Here is a 17,049-nt window from a genome sequence, read left to right on the forward strand (position 1 = left end):
GAAGCCAGGGGTCACCAGAATGGGATTTAGTTATTTCTCATTATTTAGAGTCAAACACACCAGTTACAGGGTCGTAATATGAATATTGGGAGACTTTTGCACTTCGTTGCAAGGGAGGGGTCATCATTGTAAGAGATCAAATGCTAGATAGGTGAAGGATGGAAGGTGTGGTAGTTTGTGTTAGCATATTAAAGCCAATGACTTGAGCTTTCTATGGGAGAAAAGGAGACTTGAGCCTAGGAGGCTCATTGGACAGGTGGATCCAAGGGATTTGGACCCTTTTTGGGTTGTTCATGCTGCGTGATGGTTGTGTGGCTGTCATGTTGGCTGGTGCTGATCCAAGCGTCTGGTGAAAATGAAAGCTGAGGTTTGGCCATCTCCCTTTTTTCTTTCCCTTTTGCTGTAGACATTGTTCGCAGCGACATTGCCCTGGATAAGCAGAAAGGCTGTAAGATCGCCCAGCATCCTGACATAATGTTGGAGCTACAGAGGGAAAAGGCAGCTCAGATGCACTTGGTTTTGTTAAAGGAGCAGTTTTCAAACACATACAGCAACCTCACATTAACAGGTAAGGCTGCAAGACCAGCTCTGGAGCCAGGAGCTGGGGCTAGTTCTTGCTAACTCTCAGGTGTGTTAAAACCCTCGGGTGCTTCGCCTCAGCATCTCTCTGGCTGCCTCTGTTTCCTACCAAGATTACTGGGTGCTGGGAGGGAAAGGACCTGCTGGAACTTGTGGTGGACTCGTAAGGCCTCTGTGGCTGGCACCTGTGCAGACACTCCAGATTTGGTGCCCCTGGACAGAACATTTTCTGCAGTCTGACCTAAGCAGAATACCATGGCACGTGAAGTGCTGGAGAAATCTCCCTGCTAACTGTTCACGTCGATGGGGCTGCAGCAATTACTAAATTTGGAGTCCTTTAAGCTGCAGCTGATTTTTTTTTCTTTCCAGAGCATGCACTTTGTGTGAACCCAGTAAATATTAAAGAGCAAATATAAAGGGATAATGGCCCAGACGGAGATGAGAGGATACTCTTTTTCTGGCAACTGTTTGTATTATCCAGGGAACAGAATCTCAAAGGATGGAGGAGACTGACACATTTTGGATACACATTTAATGGTGCTTGTAAAGGACTGATGTCTTCAGGCAGTGAGTGGGCAGAAGGATGGGATCCCAGCAACCAGCAGTGTCCTTTCATAGCTATTCTCCTTATCACTACAGCTGGATGAGCCACAGATGATGGGAAGGAGGAAGAGACTAATAAATCAAACAAGATTCCCTTCTCCTCTTGCTGAGTCCCTTTCCTGTGAAAGGCAGGGAGGCATCTGATTTTTATGGAAGCAAGGGCCCCATGCTCTGGCTGGGGAGGAGATGGCAAGCCTTATGGTGGCCCTCATCTGCTGCTGGGCTGGGAGAGGCAACTGGGTACTTGCACAACCTCCCCCTACTCTGCTGCCGTCCCTGTTTCAACGTCCAGCCCCTGCCTTTATGCCAGCACAGGTCTGTGTCCTTGCCAGGGACAACAGTGCGGAAGTGGGCTCTGGCTCTCCTGGGGACGTGGGCTGCGCTGGACCTCTTGGGGACCCCACAGAGATGGGATGGTGACACCAGGGCTTGGGAGAGGGCTCAGCCCCAGGGAGCTGTGGGCATTGGTGCCACGAGTATGGCTGAATCCCATCCTTCCCAAAAGCCCAGTATTTAAATGAGATCCTTAGAGCCGTTTCTCATTCTCTGTAATGTAATCCACTTGGCTGTTTATTCCCAGTACAACTGCTGGAATCAACATTGTCAGCTTTTCCCCTGACAACTTGCTTACTTTCCACTAAACAAACTTCCCTTGAGAAGAGAAGCTGCTCTCCCCTGTCCTCCTTCCCTCACTGCTTCAAAAGCTCTCCAGCATTGCTCACATTTTTTACAGAACCTGCAGAGCAGAGGTGCTACCTGGTTATCAGCTTAGCTCTTAGCCTTTCCAAGTGTGTTTACAGGATAGTTCAGAAGGTTTTAGCTCTAACTCTTCAGGCGGGAGAGAGCAATTTCACTGGAATATTACCCAAAGAACTATTTTAATGTCCTTCAACTCCCTTTGAATGTGAGCAGAGCAACTTCATAATTGTTATGAAGTTTAATCTTTTATTTCATAGACATAGTCTGAGAACATGGACTCTAGACAGCTAAGCATAATATTTAACTGGAACTCTACTAACTTGTGTAAATATTTCCCTTCTCTGTGATGGATCTGGTGTTTGGGGTGGGCAGAGGGGGTTGTACATCTGTTGCAGAAGGGCATTCCTTACCTTCAAAATTCAATCAGCCAGAGTTTGCTTGAGGACTTCTTTTTGTTCTGCACAGTGTTTTTGTACAGTGCTGTAGCAAGTCACCAGGTCATGAGGCGAGGTGCAGAAGCAAGGATCCAGACCTGGTTTGGGGAGGGACAGTGAAGGACTGAGTTTGCAGGGACAGAGTATCTGGGGGCTCCCTGAGACCAGGGTTTCCTCCTGGGGGTCTGTATCCAGGAGTCACTTGGCTTCATGTGGTGCATGTACATGCATGACCCTTAGTACTCAGTGTTCAACCCAGACTGGAGGAATATTCAACCCCATGCCTCTGTGTAAGAAGTCTCCTACTACTGTTGGTTCCTGCAGCGCTTCAGTTGTACCAAAGAAATGTAAGTGCTATATTTTGCCCCATGTCATATGAGAATAAAGATGCTTTACAATGGAATAGCTACTCTAGGAGAGCTTGGGAGTAGGAGTACCATCGTGAGGCATCTTTATTCCCATGCTGCTACTGCTACCACTGTAGTGATTTGGATGAAGAGTCATCTTCTCTTCATCCTCCTCCCAGATGACATATTTATATGAGCAACTTGAAAGACTATAGATCAGGCCTCCCACGCTGTCTGCAAGTGTGGGCAAGTGAGATTACCACCAAACTTCCATGCAGTATCCTCATGGCTTTAAGAATGAAAGCCCTTACAGTGCAGGGAGTATGATTCTGCAGTCCCTGTGGCATCAAGGTAAAACAGGGGCTTTTTAAAATCTATTCTCCAGTTGCACATGGTTCCCAGCGTGCTCTTTATCTCAGGGATCAGGCAGGGTTGTGGTTTTGCACTGAGATTTAAGCTGCTTCCAGCAGCAGGTACCTCCAAGGTAAGACGGTGTTTTAAAATGAAATGTGTTTTTCTGTGCTAAGACACAACTGAGACTGAGTGAAACCAGGCAGTTTTTCTGGCTCTCATTCCTACAGGAACACATGTTAGACTCTGGCTTAGGCCACTTTGGTTTCTCTAGACAAGCATGAGCTTTCCTCAGCTCCTCTCTGCAGGCTTTCTCTTGCATCTTGCATTTGCTTTCTGTACGTGATGTCTCTAGACTTACGGAGCCTGCCTCACTAAGATAAGTGGTAGTCTTTGATCTGTGACAGTACTATTTAAATGCTGTATAACATTTTGAGGCTTATTAATCTTCCCTTTTGATGCTCAGAGATAGGCATCTCATTTCAGAGATCAGCATCTCTGATGGTAGAGGTCTGTGGCCGCACAGGGGGAGAGTGCAAAGCATTGCCTGTTCCCCTCTGGGAACCAGGTCACTCAGCACAGCCTGCAGTGGGATAGGGGAGGAGGACCCTTTCCCTAGAAACACTTCTCTGCTCCTTCCCAGTCAAGTTAGGTGGAGCAAGCACTGATTCTTTTATGGCTTGTATCAGCAGGAGTAGAAGTTGCAATCACCACAGCAGGCTCCCCTCCTTTCCAGCCCTCAGGAAGAGTGTCCCGGTGACAGTAAAGTGATTTTGGAGTCCTGGAGCTAAGGGGTGAATGCACAGTTTTGGGCTGGCAGTAGGTGAAAGGCTGCCTGGGGCAGTGGAGACATAACACACATGCAGGTTTTGGGGAGTGAACTTATGGAGAGTGGAAGAGCAGCAGGCAGAGCTTTGATAGAATAAATCTGAAACCTTCCTTCTGTGGTGCCAGTTTGTGTTGGGTTCATGTACTGATTTGTATCTTAAGAGAATGGATATCCACAGGTTTCTGTGCTGTTATTAAGTAAAGCCTGCTATGCCAAATGGAAGAAGGAATTACTCAGATCTATAGATGTATATGAAAACCTGTCCCCTCCTCTATTTATGTGAAGTATTAAGTGTAACTGAGCTTTCCAAGATAAAAGAAGGAACCATAAATTTGCCTATAGGAGTTCCCATCCCAAGGAAACAAAACAGTGCCCCACTTCTCATTCTGGAGAGTGAAAACACGTATTTTCTTTCTGCTCTACCTCCTGCTTGAAGCTACAATGCTGATTACTTTGCTCTATCAAGACTAGTGATGACAGCTCTCCAGCCTGTCCAACTACACCACTTCTGCACTGAAAAGCCAGTGAAGAGACTGCAAGGCACGTAGTAAGAAGCTGCCACCCTGTCAAATAATGCTACACAGCCTCTAAAATCAGCAGTTAAGAGGGGAGGCCCTCCCCACAGGCTACATAATGCTCCCAGCTTACCCTCTATGGTCCCACCCTGCTGAGTATGTTAGCAGTGTCTCATCCAGCTGCACTGAGAGAGACCTGCGGGGATTAGAATCAGGTGGGGCTGCTAGGAATGGAGCTGAGAGCTGCCAAACAGTGCATTTCACTATCTGTGTCCAACATTGCATCAGGTGTTTTACTTTGGCATCCCATTACCCTTGTTAAGGTCATTAGATAGCAAACTCTGCTGTAAGAGTGTTTGTGAGATCTCTGTGAGGCTTTCCTTGGAAAAGGCTACTTCTGGAGCTGCTAGCAGCCAGAGAGACCCTTTTCATACAGGGTAAGTGGTATGAGTGTGTGAGGTGATAGTGATGGAGGGCACACACCAGCTTTTCTTAAGTAGGGATGCACAATGGTGGTACAAGTGGAGCAAAGCAGGGTGATAGAGAGTAGAAGAGTGTGTGTGTGTGTGGCTACTACAGAGCAACTGTGTGTGGGGTGGTATTGAGCAAGGACAAGTGCCTGTGTAAAGAACTTGTAAGAGAGAAGCTGCCACACAGAAATGTTTTTCTTCTCTCCCCTGGAAACAGTGAGAACTGCAATCATGCTTGTTCCTTGGCAGAGAATCCCATGGCTCAGGTTGAGCACCTGTGACATTTGTGTTTCCTGCACTTGTGAACCTCCCCCAGTGGTTTTGTGATTCCTGCTGAATGCTGTGGGGTCTGTGAGATGGTGGTCCTGGAGCAAGACGTCAGCAGGGTCCTGTACCTGTCCTATGGGATGCTGAGAAGCTGCCCTTGCGAGGGGGTCTGCGGAGAGCAGGGCACAGGGCTGGCTGTGCTTTCAATGCCTGTGCTGTTGGGCAGAAAGGCTGCTCTACTTTTTTTTTTTTTTTTTTTTTTCCTGGAGATATATGGCTTTCTCACTCTATAGGGATGGAGGTGGGGACCACCTTGTGACATAGGACCTGGGAGGGTTTTGTAGAGATAAGTGCAGCTTTCTTGCCTTTTTGTGACTTTGTTTGGAATTGGCAGCCTAAATGTCCTGTGCTCTGCACAGCAGTGATACCTGTCATAGCTGTTTTACTGGGTGGTGCACTGTGTGGTCAGTTCTGTGTGTGCTCTCGCTTCCTTTTGAGGAGGGTGCTCTCTAGAGCTTTGCAGCAGGTCTGTGAGTGGCTTTTGGATCAGGTTGTTTGCCTTCTGTCTGTTGCAGCCCCTTACATCATACATGTTATCCACAGCATTGTACAAAATAGATCTGAAAAGGACCTCAAGAGGGCATCTTCTAGCCTTTTCCATGACAAATCAGCTGTACCTGATCTCTGCTTGTAGAAAGGTGTATGAGAGGCGATATATTTTATTTCGCTAGCCCCCTGCTTTGGGCTGAAGAAGAAAAAGCACCATTCAAAGCTAAATACACAGTGAAAACAATTTCCCTGAGTTTGTCTCCTTGATTAGCACAGCTGAGATAGTGGTGGAGAGGTCACATAAGCAAGAGGAAGACGATACTGTCATCAGTTCCTATGGGAAAGAGAGAGCGAGAGAGAATTGCTGTTCAACACTGCAAGGTTTTCTGGGAGGAAGGAACCAAAAAAATTGTAATATGTCATTAAAGCAATATCTGTGCTGAGCCCGTAGTTAATGACAAGCAGAGTTGCTGAGTCCTCTTTGAGGATGATTTGCAGGTGCCTTCTGAGACCTCAGGATCAGAGCTGAGGGGGATGGTGGTGGGAAAAACAAACTGTGGAAAAACAGTGTCTTGCAACCAAGTTTTTTTTTTTTTGTGCCATTATCAATTGTTTATATGATCTCATTCTGAAGCTAAGTGTCTGTTTACAGTTTTCTGAGGGCGTTTGGTGTATAGCTGAAATATGTTGTGTTCCTGGGCACGTCTGTGTAAAGTCAGCAGGTTGTGGGGGCTCGGCAGCCAGGCACCAGTGTTGCCCAGTCTGTGGAGATGCCACTGCTAACTAATTCAAATGATGTGGCTTTATGCTTGTTCTTAAACCTCCTGTGATGGGAGAGATGTACCCTCCCTCACCAATTTGCTCTAGGGCATAGTTATCCATATCGTTATGGAGTTGGTGTTTTAAAAATCTCTTGCTTCAGTTTAAGCCCATTGTGGCATGTCCTCTCCCTGTGGATGTGGAGAGCAGCTTAGAGCACTCCTTTTCTCTTTGCAGAAATCTTTACATATTTGAGGCTTGTTATCATGCTTCCCTAAAGACTTTTGTTCTCTGTGCTGAACAACTGTCTTTCGTTTGCTCTTTCCTCATGGCCATGTTATTTTCAAGTTGAATTACACATGCGTGGTTCATTCTGCCTCTTGAGGTCCCCTTCAGCCCTCTTTAAAACTTTTTTTGTAGTTCTGTGTTTTGTTGGGGTCCCTTGGGCTCTCTGTACTTTGTCTGGGCTCTTCTGGAAGCGCTTTGACTTGAAATGAGCCCAGTATTGTAGCCAAGGCCTTTCTTGACTGAGAAGGGCAGCAGGATTATTTCATGCAACTTGTGTGTGACACTCCTGTCCATGTACCCCTGTATAATCAAGGGGCTTTTTGGTACAGTATTGTTTGCTTATGCCTGTGCTTATGTGTACAATTTCCCAACCAGCTGTGCGTTCCCCGTATGGAATTTCTTCTAGACTCTATTTGCCTAATTTTCTAATTAAGATGTTATATGAAACTGGAGTTAAAAACATTGTGTGAAAGTGAAGGTATAAACATCTGTTGCCTCTGTCTCTTACACAAGACCCTTTTGCTCTGTCAGAGAGAAAGCAGGTTGCCTTCATGTGGCAGGGCTATTGCTTCCAACCCTTCCTTACAGATGGATTGTTTGATCATTTGTTTCACATTTTTTTCCAGGCATTGAAGTTATGTTGACTGCTCTGCAATTTCCTTGATTTTTCAACCTGCTGAATATAGCCACTCTATCTGCCCTTTCCCAGTCTTCTGAAACATCAGTTTTCTTCCAGAAATTCCTGGAGACAGTTGCTGACAGACCTCAGCCTATTTAAAAACACTGAACTTCAGTGATCTTCATTCTGTTCATGTGCTACCATACCTTACAGTTCTACTCTACTGCTTTTAATTGCATTAACTTTGTGGTCTTAATTATCCTTTTTCATGAAGTCTGAACCAACAAAAGCATTAGACATTTCAGCTTTAACTCTGAGTCATTGACTATTGTGAAATTGTGTCCCAATTTATACGTCTTTGCTTCCTGAGACAGCTGTGAGTCAAACCCCTGGGATCCCCTGCCTCCTCTTACCCTAATTAGTAGTTTTACAACTCGTTGTGTGCTGATGGCGTGTGTGTGTGAGAGAGGTCATGAAGGTGAATCCCTTTTTCAGGTGACACTCTCCAGTCTGTTAAACAACACTTTGGCTTTCTCATTATTCGATTTGGTTATTCGTTTTGTAACTGTGGGGAACGTGGCTTCTTACAACATGTTCAGTATTTATGAAATTCAATTCACTGTCCAATTTAACTAGCCTAACAAGAGAAGATATTTTAGAAATTGTGCATCTTAGAATTAGCAATTATACATACATTATAATATGTAATGTCCTTACCAGAACCAGCCAGTTCTGGGTGCTGTGTAGAGAATAAAGAAAACATATAAACCTAACAGAAAACAGATTTCAGTGGGAGGGGGGAGGGCTGACATGCACTAACAGCTTTGGAAGGGCTTGTGGCGTGTTCAGTGGCATAAACCAATCCATTAACCTTTTCTCCTGGCTCAGGAGGTGATGAACTCTTTGGTCTGCCTCTTCCCACCAATGTAGTTATCAAATGTCTCCTCGTGACCACTGACAATCCCTGCTGTGAGTGGTTTCTGTTGAACACTTGGCTCCTTCACTCTGTCCCTCTCCTGGTGCCATTCCCTTGTACTTATCCACACCAGCCTGATGGAGTTTCCATTTCTCCTCCATGTGCTGTAAGCCATGGAGGAGTTTGTGATTTACCCTTATCATACCCACGCTCTAAGATAATTTGCATTTGTTCCCTTATCTTGCTGCCGTTTTCTCTGAGCTCCCTTTTCATTCGGCTTGAAATCTCACTAGCCAGCCCCCTGAGCTTACAGGAGCCTTTATCCTTACACTGCAGGGCTTTTACCCTGCTACTACTTTCCCTTCTATTCCTAGTGAATACACACACTAGTTCTGGGCTCCATTGACCACCAGTGCTTTTCACCTTTGTGTGTTTTGCTGCTGGCTCTGCTGCTGAGAATCAAACCTCCAGGAGCCTCCTTCCTGGTTTTGATCCTGTCTCTTCTTTCACAATTTTTTTTTTCTTGGCACATTCCAGGAACTTGATGCAAGGCTGTGCCTGATGTCTTCCTTCCCCAGAAAATGTGTGGGCAGTTAAAGATCCCTAATTACCAGTGGGTCCTGTGTTTCAGATGCTCCCAATAAGCCTGTGTTTCTGATCTCCCTGATTTTGTAGCCTGAAGCAGACCCCCAGCGTGCCAGTGTCTGGGCTCCTTCCACTCTTATGTTACACAGAGGGTTTTATACCTGCCCTTTGTACTACTGAATTTCAAGTCCTGCTTTCGTGCTGGGCCCCGAGATCATCCAGGCCTTCTCATGTGATGTTTCTCATCTTCTGTTGTGCTGATGATAATTTTCCTCTTTGTCAACATTGTGCCTAACTCTGACTTGCAACTCTTGGAGCTTGCTTTGCCTCTCACCCTCAGGTTAGAAAACCCCTCTGCCCCTGTGCTATAAGCAGCAGTTCAATCTTGTGGACTTTCTTCTTTCACACACTGAATATATTTGACTCCTTAAGCTTCTTTTTGCTCAAGTCTCTTTGTAGCTCCTCCTTTGTCCTGTGGCCACAGAGGACAGTTTTCCATGCTGGAGATAGAGCTCTATATTGTTTTCCCGTATGTATGTTATCTTGTGTTTGACTGAATTAAAGCATGCTTGTTTGGATGGTGGCCATTTAGCCATACAAATTGGATCACAGAGTAAACTAGGGCTGTTTTTTTTTTTGTTATTTACTAACTTACATTTGTTCTATATGAAAGCTGCCTCTAAGGATCTTATATTTATCTAAATCATTGGTAAAAAAACTGTAACCTGTGGGATGGGTAGCAGGCAATAGATACTTTGTCTCATCAGCCACTTCTGTTCATCTAGTTCCACCCAATTATTTCTATTAACACAAGTTCTTAAATCAAGCTGTGACATCAGTGTGACAGGACTTGATTCTGTACAACATATGTTGGCTGGTAATTAGTTGAGACGTAAATGTAATGAATTATCAGTAGATTCTCATATTGGCTTTTAATTATTCTGTCTAGGTCTGCTGTCAGGCTGACTGCCTTTCCTGGGTCACCTAGTTCTGCCAAAGCACCGGCACACGATTAGGGGTCTGCTGCCCTTCTAGAATTACTTGGCATTCCAAGATTTATTAAAAATTAGTATCAGCAGGTCAGAGATCTGCTTAGTGCACTCCAAGGTGCAAATTACCCAGGGTAGGTGATATAACAGTGTTTATTTAAAACAATGTTATCTTATACATCTCTTGGTCATTAGTAAGCTGTGAAGTGCATCATCATCTTACGATGAATTCATCATATTCTCTTTTTCTCAAATGCAAAGTGCATATATTTATATTTTTGTAAATACACTGGTAATTTTACCTTGTGCACAAAATAGTGGATCTGTGTCTCTGTTAACATTTCCCTTCTTCGCTCTATTTAAACTTCCACTCTTAAGTTGGCAAGACATGAATTTTTCCATTGTGTTTTTAAAATATTGTATTAATTTTCTACGCTTCGTGCTTTGCAGATGGTTGCTACTTTTTTAGCTTTACAATCATGGCTTATATTTTCTTTTATCGCTGTCTATACCACTGCATAAGGACAGGTTTCCATGCAAAATCCCCTTGCACCATGGTGGTGGAATATACGGGGTTTTGACTATCTAAAACACTTTAAACCAAACAGCCCTCCCCCCTTGAATATGCTTTTGTCCAGTATTTTCTTCCCAATACTTTAGTTAATTTTTCTGAGCCTGAAGAATTTGAAGCACCTTGTGTATAAATTTCTGACTTGGGATTACATGCAGGCTTTGAAAAGGCAGCTGCTGATACAGACAGAGAAGGAAACTCTGTGTCTAGTGGGTTCTTTGCATTCAAAATACATTTCCTAGCAAACGGTGGCATAGCAACAATCTTGCTGCAGTCGGAGTATTGCCAGGTTTGGTGCTCCAGCCACAATACTATTTTATACTATAATATTTTCTCCCCATGAAAAGTAACAGGAGTAGTATTTACGTGCTGCTGGGAAGCTCACAGCCAAGAACTGGGGGTGTGTGTGTGGGGGGCTGCTGCCTCCTCTGTGGTGCACAGGATACATCTCGGACAGCCCCATGCTTTGTGGCTGGGCTAACTCATGGAGAAAACAGAGAGGAGAAGCACGGTTGGTGAGCCTGGCTTGGCGGGGAGCGACGGGGATAATCTCTGCAGCCGGACCGTGGCTCCTGCCTGCACCGTGCGGCTCGGTGGGGGCACTGCCTGCTGGTGGGAACGCAGTTTGGTTCCCAGGGCTTGTTCTCTGGTTGCTTGCTCTATCCCCTCTTCCATCTGTCCTTTCATTTATTATTTACTGCTTTCTCTTGCTCTTTCCTCCGTTAGCTGGTTCCTGATGCTCCTGGCTCAGGAAGGGGTTGTCTTATGGGGAGCACAAGGGCAGCAGCAAATGCTGCTGTATAGCTCCTTTGTCAGCCCTTCTTGTTGTGGAGACAGGAGTGTGTGGCACGCACAATTCAATTCTTTAACATCTTTCCAAGTTGAGAAAAGGGTCAAAATCCTGGAAACAAGAGGTTCTTGGAGTCCCCCATATGGTCCATGCTCTGCTTTTTCGGATTTGGGATGGATATGCTGGGGTGGGAGAGAAACATGAGAGCCTGTGGAAGTGCATGCTTTATGCAGCTAAAAGTGGTGTGGGGAAGAGTGAGGTTACAAGGTGTTCAAAAGAAATTTTGGATCTCTTTTTACTTCATTAAGTTTTATAATGGGTTGCTGTGCCAAGAGACACAATCATTGAGTCTTTTAAATAAATGAAAAACTCCATGAATTGAAATACTTTTTTCCTGATGAAAAGGTGGCAAAAGTGGAGGTCTTGTAGCAGAAACTGAAAAGGGGTTCAAATATAATTCTATTAACTAATTAGGGGAATCCTGGAAATGGGGCTGAGACTTGCAAGCCTTTTTTCTTCTCTTTGCTGGGGCACTCCAAGAACTGGATCACCTGGGGAAAGCATGTTTAAGAAATACCAGATGGTCTCTGCGATGCTCCAGCTGTGGACAATCACTCCCAGCCAGGCAATCTGCCTTTCTGTCGAAGCCCTCTAAAACTGTGCTGCCCATTTGTCATGCTTCTCCAATTGCAGCGCTCTGGATAGCTTCTTTTTTCCTTGTCTGGCTCTTCCTTTCCAGTTTTTATCACCCACCCCCTCCATGAGCTAATGTAGTAACATCCCTTCATTGGCTATAAATCCATTGAAGAGCCATATATAAAATATTACTTTGTTAGGGAAGATTGGGAAACATCTGTTTTTTATCCTTAAGAGTCAGTCTCTACTTGTCTCATATGACGATGTGACTATTTATATATTTGTGAAGTAAAAAGAAGGAAAGATGGGAATCCTACAAACAATTTGAGTGGAGCCTCTAAATGGAGGAAACTGATTCAGCTCTGGGATTTGTTTAGAGGCTAATGGTGGGGGGAAGAGGGAGGGTACAGGCCAAGAAGTTGCTTAGATGTCTGATAAAATCAGAGTTTTACCAACTGCAGAAGATCCTTTTTGAAAACTTTTGATCTTGTATAGCTGTTCTTAGATGCTCCCTCACCCATGCTTACCCAGGAAAGCTGTGGGTGTAAACAGGGATATACTATCTACTACATAAAACAGGAATCTAGGAATGGTGACAGTCCTTAGATAGACCTTAGACTACAACTGTAGTGGTGTGTGAGCACAGCAGCAAAACTATGTACCTATGGAGGCTTTGCATTTAGGGGGGTATGCACCCATCTTGATGTCTGAGACTGCTGGCATGAGCTGCCTCTTGCCCAACCTGCTCAACACTCATGCTTTGTGGAGCTGCCTGCTTTTGCACACACATGGCACTTCACCTGTGTCTCTGTCCCCTAGGGGTGTTGGTGTGTGGGAAGGGCTGGCTCTGGGTAGCCCAAGTGATGCCAGAGCAGGATGCTGGGAGGGTATCATCCCTGACATGGAGCATGACATGAGAGCCTGGGGGGATGTGGTGCCTCTGGGGTTGCTGTGGGACAGCTGTCGCAAGGAGCCAGCCAGGCTTGGGACACTTTGTTCATGCTGCTGGCATGAGCCGTGGAGTGAGGTGCTCTGACCGTGCTGAGGTTGCAAGGAACAAGACTGCATGAGGAGAGTAATCGGGAGCAAACAGGGGAGGATGCTGCTTGGGGTAAGAGAGCATGTAGGGAGGTTGCACCCCCAGAAGGCTGCCTGTGGTGTTGAGTACCTTGCACACCAGACAGCCATACCACCAGTCTCTGAGCCTCTCAGCAGGTGAATATGGAAGAAAGAAAATCAGATTTTGGTGCTTATATGCAGATGGTGGCAGGGTTTGCCAGGTGACCTATGCCACACTGGTTTCTGTGCCCTGCAAGGCTGTCATATAGGAACAAAGTGCCAGAGCTGCTACTGATGGATGCTGTTCCATGCAGCTCTCCTCCTTTCCTGGCCAACTTCAGTGCCCTCAACCTGCCCCTTCACTGCACAAACATAAGATTCTGCTCTGTTCTCCTCTCCTCAGGATAATGGGTTGCTGTATTGGTTTGGACCCAACTGATCCATCTGAGGTGGGGAGTGCCCTGGAGAGGACATCTTCCCTCCCTCTGCCAGCCAGCTTTGCACATCCTGCATAGCATCCATGGGGAACAGCTGCCTGCTCTCCTCAGCCTGGCCAAAACCAAACTCTGTGTCTCCCCTGCTGAGCCCACTCTTGCCTTTCTGCAGGGCTGTGGTTGACAGCTGCACGCTCCCCACAGCCTCGTAATGTGCTCACACTGCTCCCTCTCCCCTTCTCCCACATGCTGACCACTGGGCTGCCATCCCATCCTGCTGCGCAGGAGCTCAGCCTCTTCTGATTGTTATCTGCCCTTGCTGTAGCCTCCTGGCCCTTCTGCTTGGCTTTTGCAGCTTTTCCTCTTTCAAGCTCCCACTCTTCTCCTGCCTATGGTGCTATGGCAGCCTCTCTTGCTAATTGGACCTTGAACCTTCTTTTCTTTCCTCTGCCCAGTTCACTGCCTATTTGGTGCTGAGCTATGCTCTAGCCCCCCAGTTACCTCTAAAAACTCCCCAAACCCCACAGCAGTGCCCACCTCTGCCTGTTGCAGCTCCCCTGTGATGCTAGTGACAAGTAAAAGGTTATTTTTAAATGGTGAGATACTGGATAGACACTGCTGCTCTAACACCTGCTGTATCTTTGTACTTTCTGTGCCAAAGCCTTCTGTTATCTTTCACAGCACGTAAGGGCACCAGTGTAATACGTGCTGCTTGGCTTTGGCAAGCTCCTGTGGCAGCAGGTCCTGTGTAGCTCTGAGCTTGGGAGTGGCATCTGATAGTTTTACAGGTGAACACACGTCCATGTGTTTTGATACTAGGTATAAATTTTGATTGAACAGGATTTTAAAAAGTGGTGAAAGCAGAAAATGAAAAAGGAGTTGGAAATGTTGCAAACAGTTGAGTAGGCATGAACCACATGAGCAGGGCAGCAGCTGGGAGCACAGACACAACCAGAGCCACCTCAGGGTCGATGGGAAGCTCTGATGCTGGAAATAGTGATGGTGAGGTAGTGTTGGGCACCATGTCGAGTTCTCTTATCCATTTTAACAGGTAATAGATGCTGTGTAGTTGGAAAAGATTCAGAAAAGAGCAGTAAATGTGACAAAATCCTGGAAATATGGAATTATAGTTAAGGTTTTAGTAAGATTGATCTACTTAGGGAAAATTAAAAAAGAACATGATCATAATGTACCAACAAAGGGAAGAAAAAGTTCAGAGCAAATAGCTCAAAGTGTTAGCAAAGAAAGACACAAAGAGAACCTATGAGTTAAAGTATAATACACAACAATCATGGGCTAATAATGTGTAGATTTACAAAGCAGACAATAAATATTGGAATGTTTTCTACCTAGGTATGAAGTGGGTTAACAGCCACTGTTAGCCTGAAAGCCAGACTCCTGCTGAAACTGTTTCAGACAGAAGTTATGGATTTTGTGTAGTAATTACTAGGCTAGATCCTCTAATCCCTATCAAGCAGGAAGTAAAACTGTGTTACATTAACAGTACTTGCCATCCGCATAATCTGAATAAATGTGTAATGTGAGCATTGTGCTTCTTAGAGGAGAGGTGATGGCAGCAATTAATTGCTCCCTGAAACCAACTGAATTCATTAGCCTTTGTGAGTAACTTGGCCAAATGGGCCTTTCACGCTGCTGGGAGCAAAGCCGAGCTCTGACTACAGGCACCAGTTCTGTCCTGGTTAAGAGAAGAGTCAAACTTAGTCCCTTCCTGGCCATGGTGTGGCATCCATTGATGCTGGAAGAAAGATCAAATTTAGGTCAGGGTTTTTTGGCCAGAGGTGGCTGAATTGAGGCAAGCTTAGCTGTTTTTGTTTGCCATAACCACCCCCAGGGAGGAGCTGATGCGCTGACCAGGACAGCAGGACAGTCTTTACTCCCTGCTACCAAATCCTTCCCTGAAACAAGATCCAGAGACCAACCAGCTGAAATGCAAGAGCTTCCCCAGGAGAGGCTTATGTTTGATACAGTAGTCTTTATTTTCCTGCCTTATTTTAAAGCTTGTTCATTCCCTAGAAAAAAGATTTAGCAGATATTTCATTGAAGAAATGTAGGAGAGCTACTTCTGAACTGTGGTGTCCAAAAGTTCATTTATGATCTTGCTATATATAAATTCCCAGATCTAGGGTTTTGACACAGAAATAGTTTTCATTTGATAGAATGTTACAAATTCAAGTTTCAGAAATTATCCTCTTGAGCGATCTCCGTGGTGTTTGGCACAACCACAAGTCATTAGTCAATCCTGAAATAGTCATCAAGCAGAGAAACAGCTTATTTTATATACTGTTTCTTAGAGAGTTAAATATTTCCACATATTCAGACTCTGATTGGAGTCTTGGGTCTTTTCCAAATGTTCAACCTGTAAAGATACTTGAGAACCCCAGGACTTAGGCTTTTTCCAAAAAATGATAGATTTCACTTGAATTTTCACAAATGGAAAACCACAACTCCCCATAGCTGCAAAGAAGCAGCTGTCATACCAGGTACAGAGTATGAGAAAACACTTTCTAAAAGCTTCAGGGATTTCCCATTATCTGGAAGTTTTTAGTACTCTTAGAATTTGTGAAGAAAACAGCGTTGTGTGGTGTGGCTTTTTTTTCCGGCACAGCGTTGCCTCAGATAATCGGCTGCACCTGTTTGGAAGCGGCGCTTCACGTTGTTCCCTTGTACAGGCCCTTGCACGTGTTTCTGTTAATTTTTCCTAGAAACACAAGTGTCAACAAATCAGAGCCCCTGTGTTGCAACTGTGCAAAATCCCAAATTGGTGTGTTTCTGAGCACTTTGCAGTGGGAAGTCTGTGGTCTGAGTGACTGAATAGACTTCGGAGTTTTGAAGTTGAAATCCTGGGATGTGGCATGCAGGCAAAAAGCTACTGAAAAAATAAAAAACTCCATATTAACAGCTCCAAATCCAAACTTCTGCTTTCTGTGGTAATTGCTGCACTTGTGGTTTTGTTTTGTTTTTTTAAGACTTCTTTCAGGAAGGGTTAATTTTTGGTGAAATTCAGTGCTGACATGCATGATGAGAGTTTGGGAAATGAGGAGGTAAGTCATGATGATGTAAATCATTGTTTCACGTTTAAAATAATAGCACTTGGATGGTTCTGATGCTAGGGCTTCTTTTTTTATTGGCTGAGAGGCTGCCAAGACGTGTGTGTTGTTCTGAATGGGTAAATGATTCCTATTTATAGGACAGGTGTCTTCTGATGTCCCAAGTTCAGTCTGTTCTGTAATCCCAGATCCTGTTTCTGATCTGTGTTTAATAATGTGTGACAGAAGAAGATAGGAACCTTGCAGACCAAATCAGGCTAGGAATGTTTTGCATTTTGCTCTGCCCAGCTCTGTCCAGTTGTTATGCAGGGTATCTGTTCATAAGGGACTCACCCTTCTAAAATTCATTTTTGGACCTATATTTTTCTGAAACATGTTGTGTTTTGGCCCTGTTACAGGCAGCCCAAAGGCTGCAAAGTGTGCCAGCCTCCTGCTTGTGCACTGATTCAAGAGCAAAAATGCTTTCTTACATGTATTATTTTTACACAGCTTTTCTGATGCGGGAGCTGCAGTGAGGCAGGGCTACAGAAGGGGATACGGTGGCTGGAGCGGAGTCAAGATGTATGTGATGGCAGCCGTGCAAATAAACCCTTATGTTTCCACCAACACCTAAATTAAACCATGCTTTACAGTTGTTAGTTTGGGCTACACAGTATCATGGAACAAAGAGTCAGAGTAGTTGCAATTCGTTA

General features: G+C 45.0%; 1 protein-coding gene across 2 annotated transcripts in view; it reads left to right on the forward strand.

Annotated features, from left to right (window-relative positions):
* Positions 1–17,049, forward strand: part of HPSE2 (heparanase 2 (inactive)) — a 111,255-nt gene that overhangs the window by 12,779 nt on the left and 81,427 nt on the right. Inside the window, exon 3 of one of the 2 annotated variants that reach the window (XM_065842838.2) lies at positions 407–568. The exons of the other annotated variant lie outside the window; for it this stretch is intronic. Coding sequence (XP_065698910.1) covers positions 407–568 — 162 coding nt within the window. The remainder of the gene's footprint in view (positions 1–406; positions 569–17,049) is intronic. 2 annotated transcript variants of the gene reach the window in all.

The sequence above is a fragment of the Patagioenas fasciata genome, chromosome 8 (assembly GCF_037038585.1).
Source record: "Patagioenas fasciata isolate bPatFas1 chromosome 8, bPatFas1.hap1, whole genome shotgun sequence".
Taxonomy (NCBI): Eukaryota; Metazoa; Chordata; class Aves; order Columbiformes; family Columbidae; genus Patagioenas; species Patagioenas fasciata.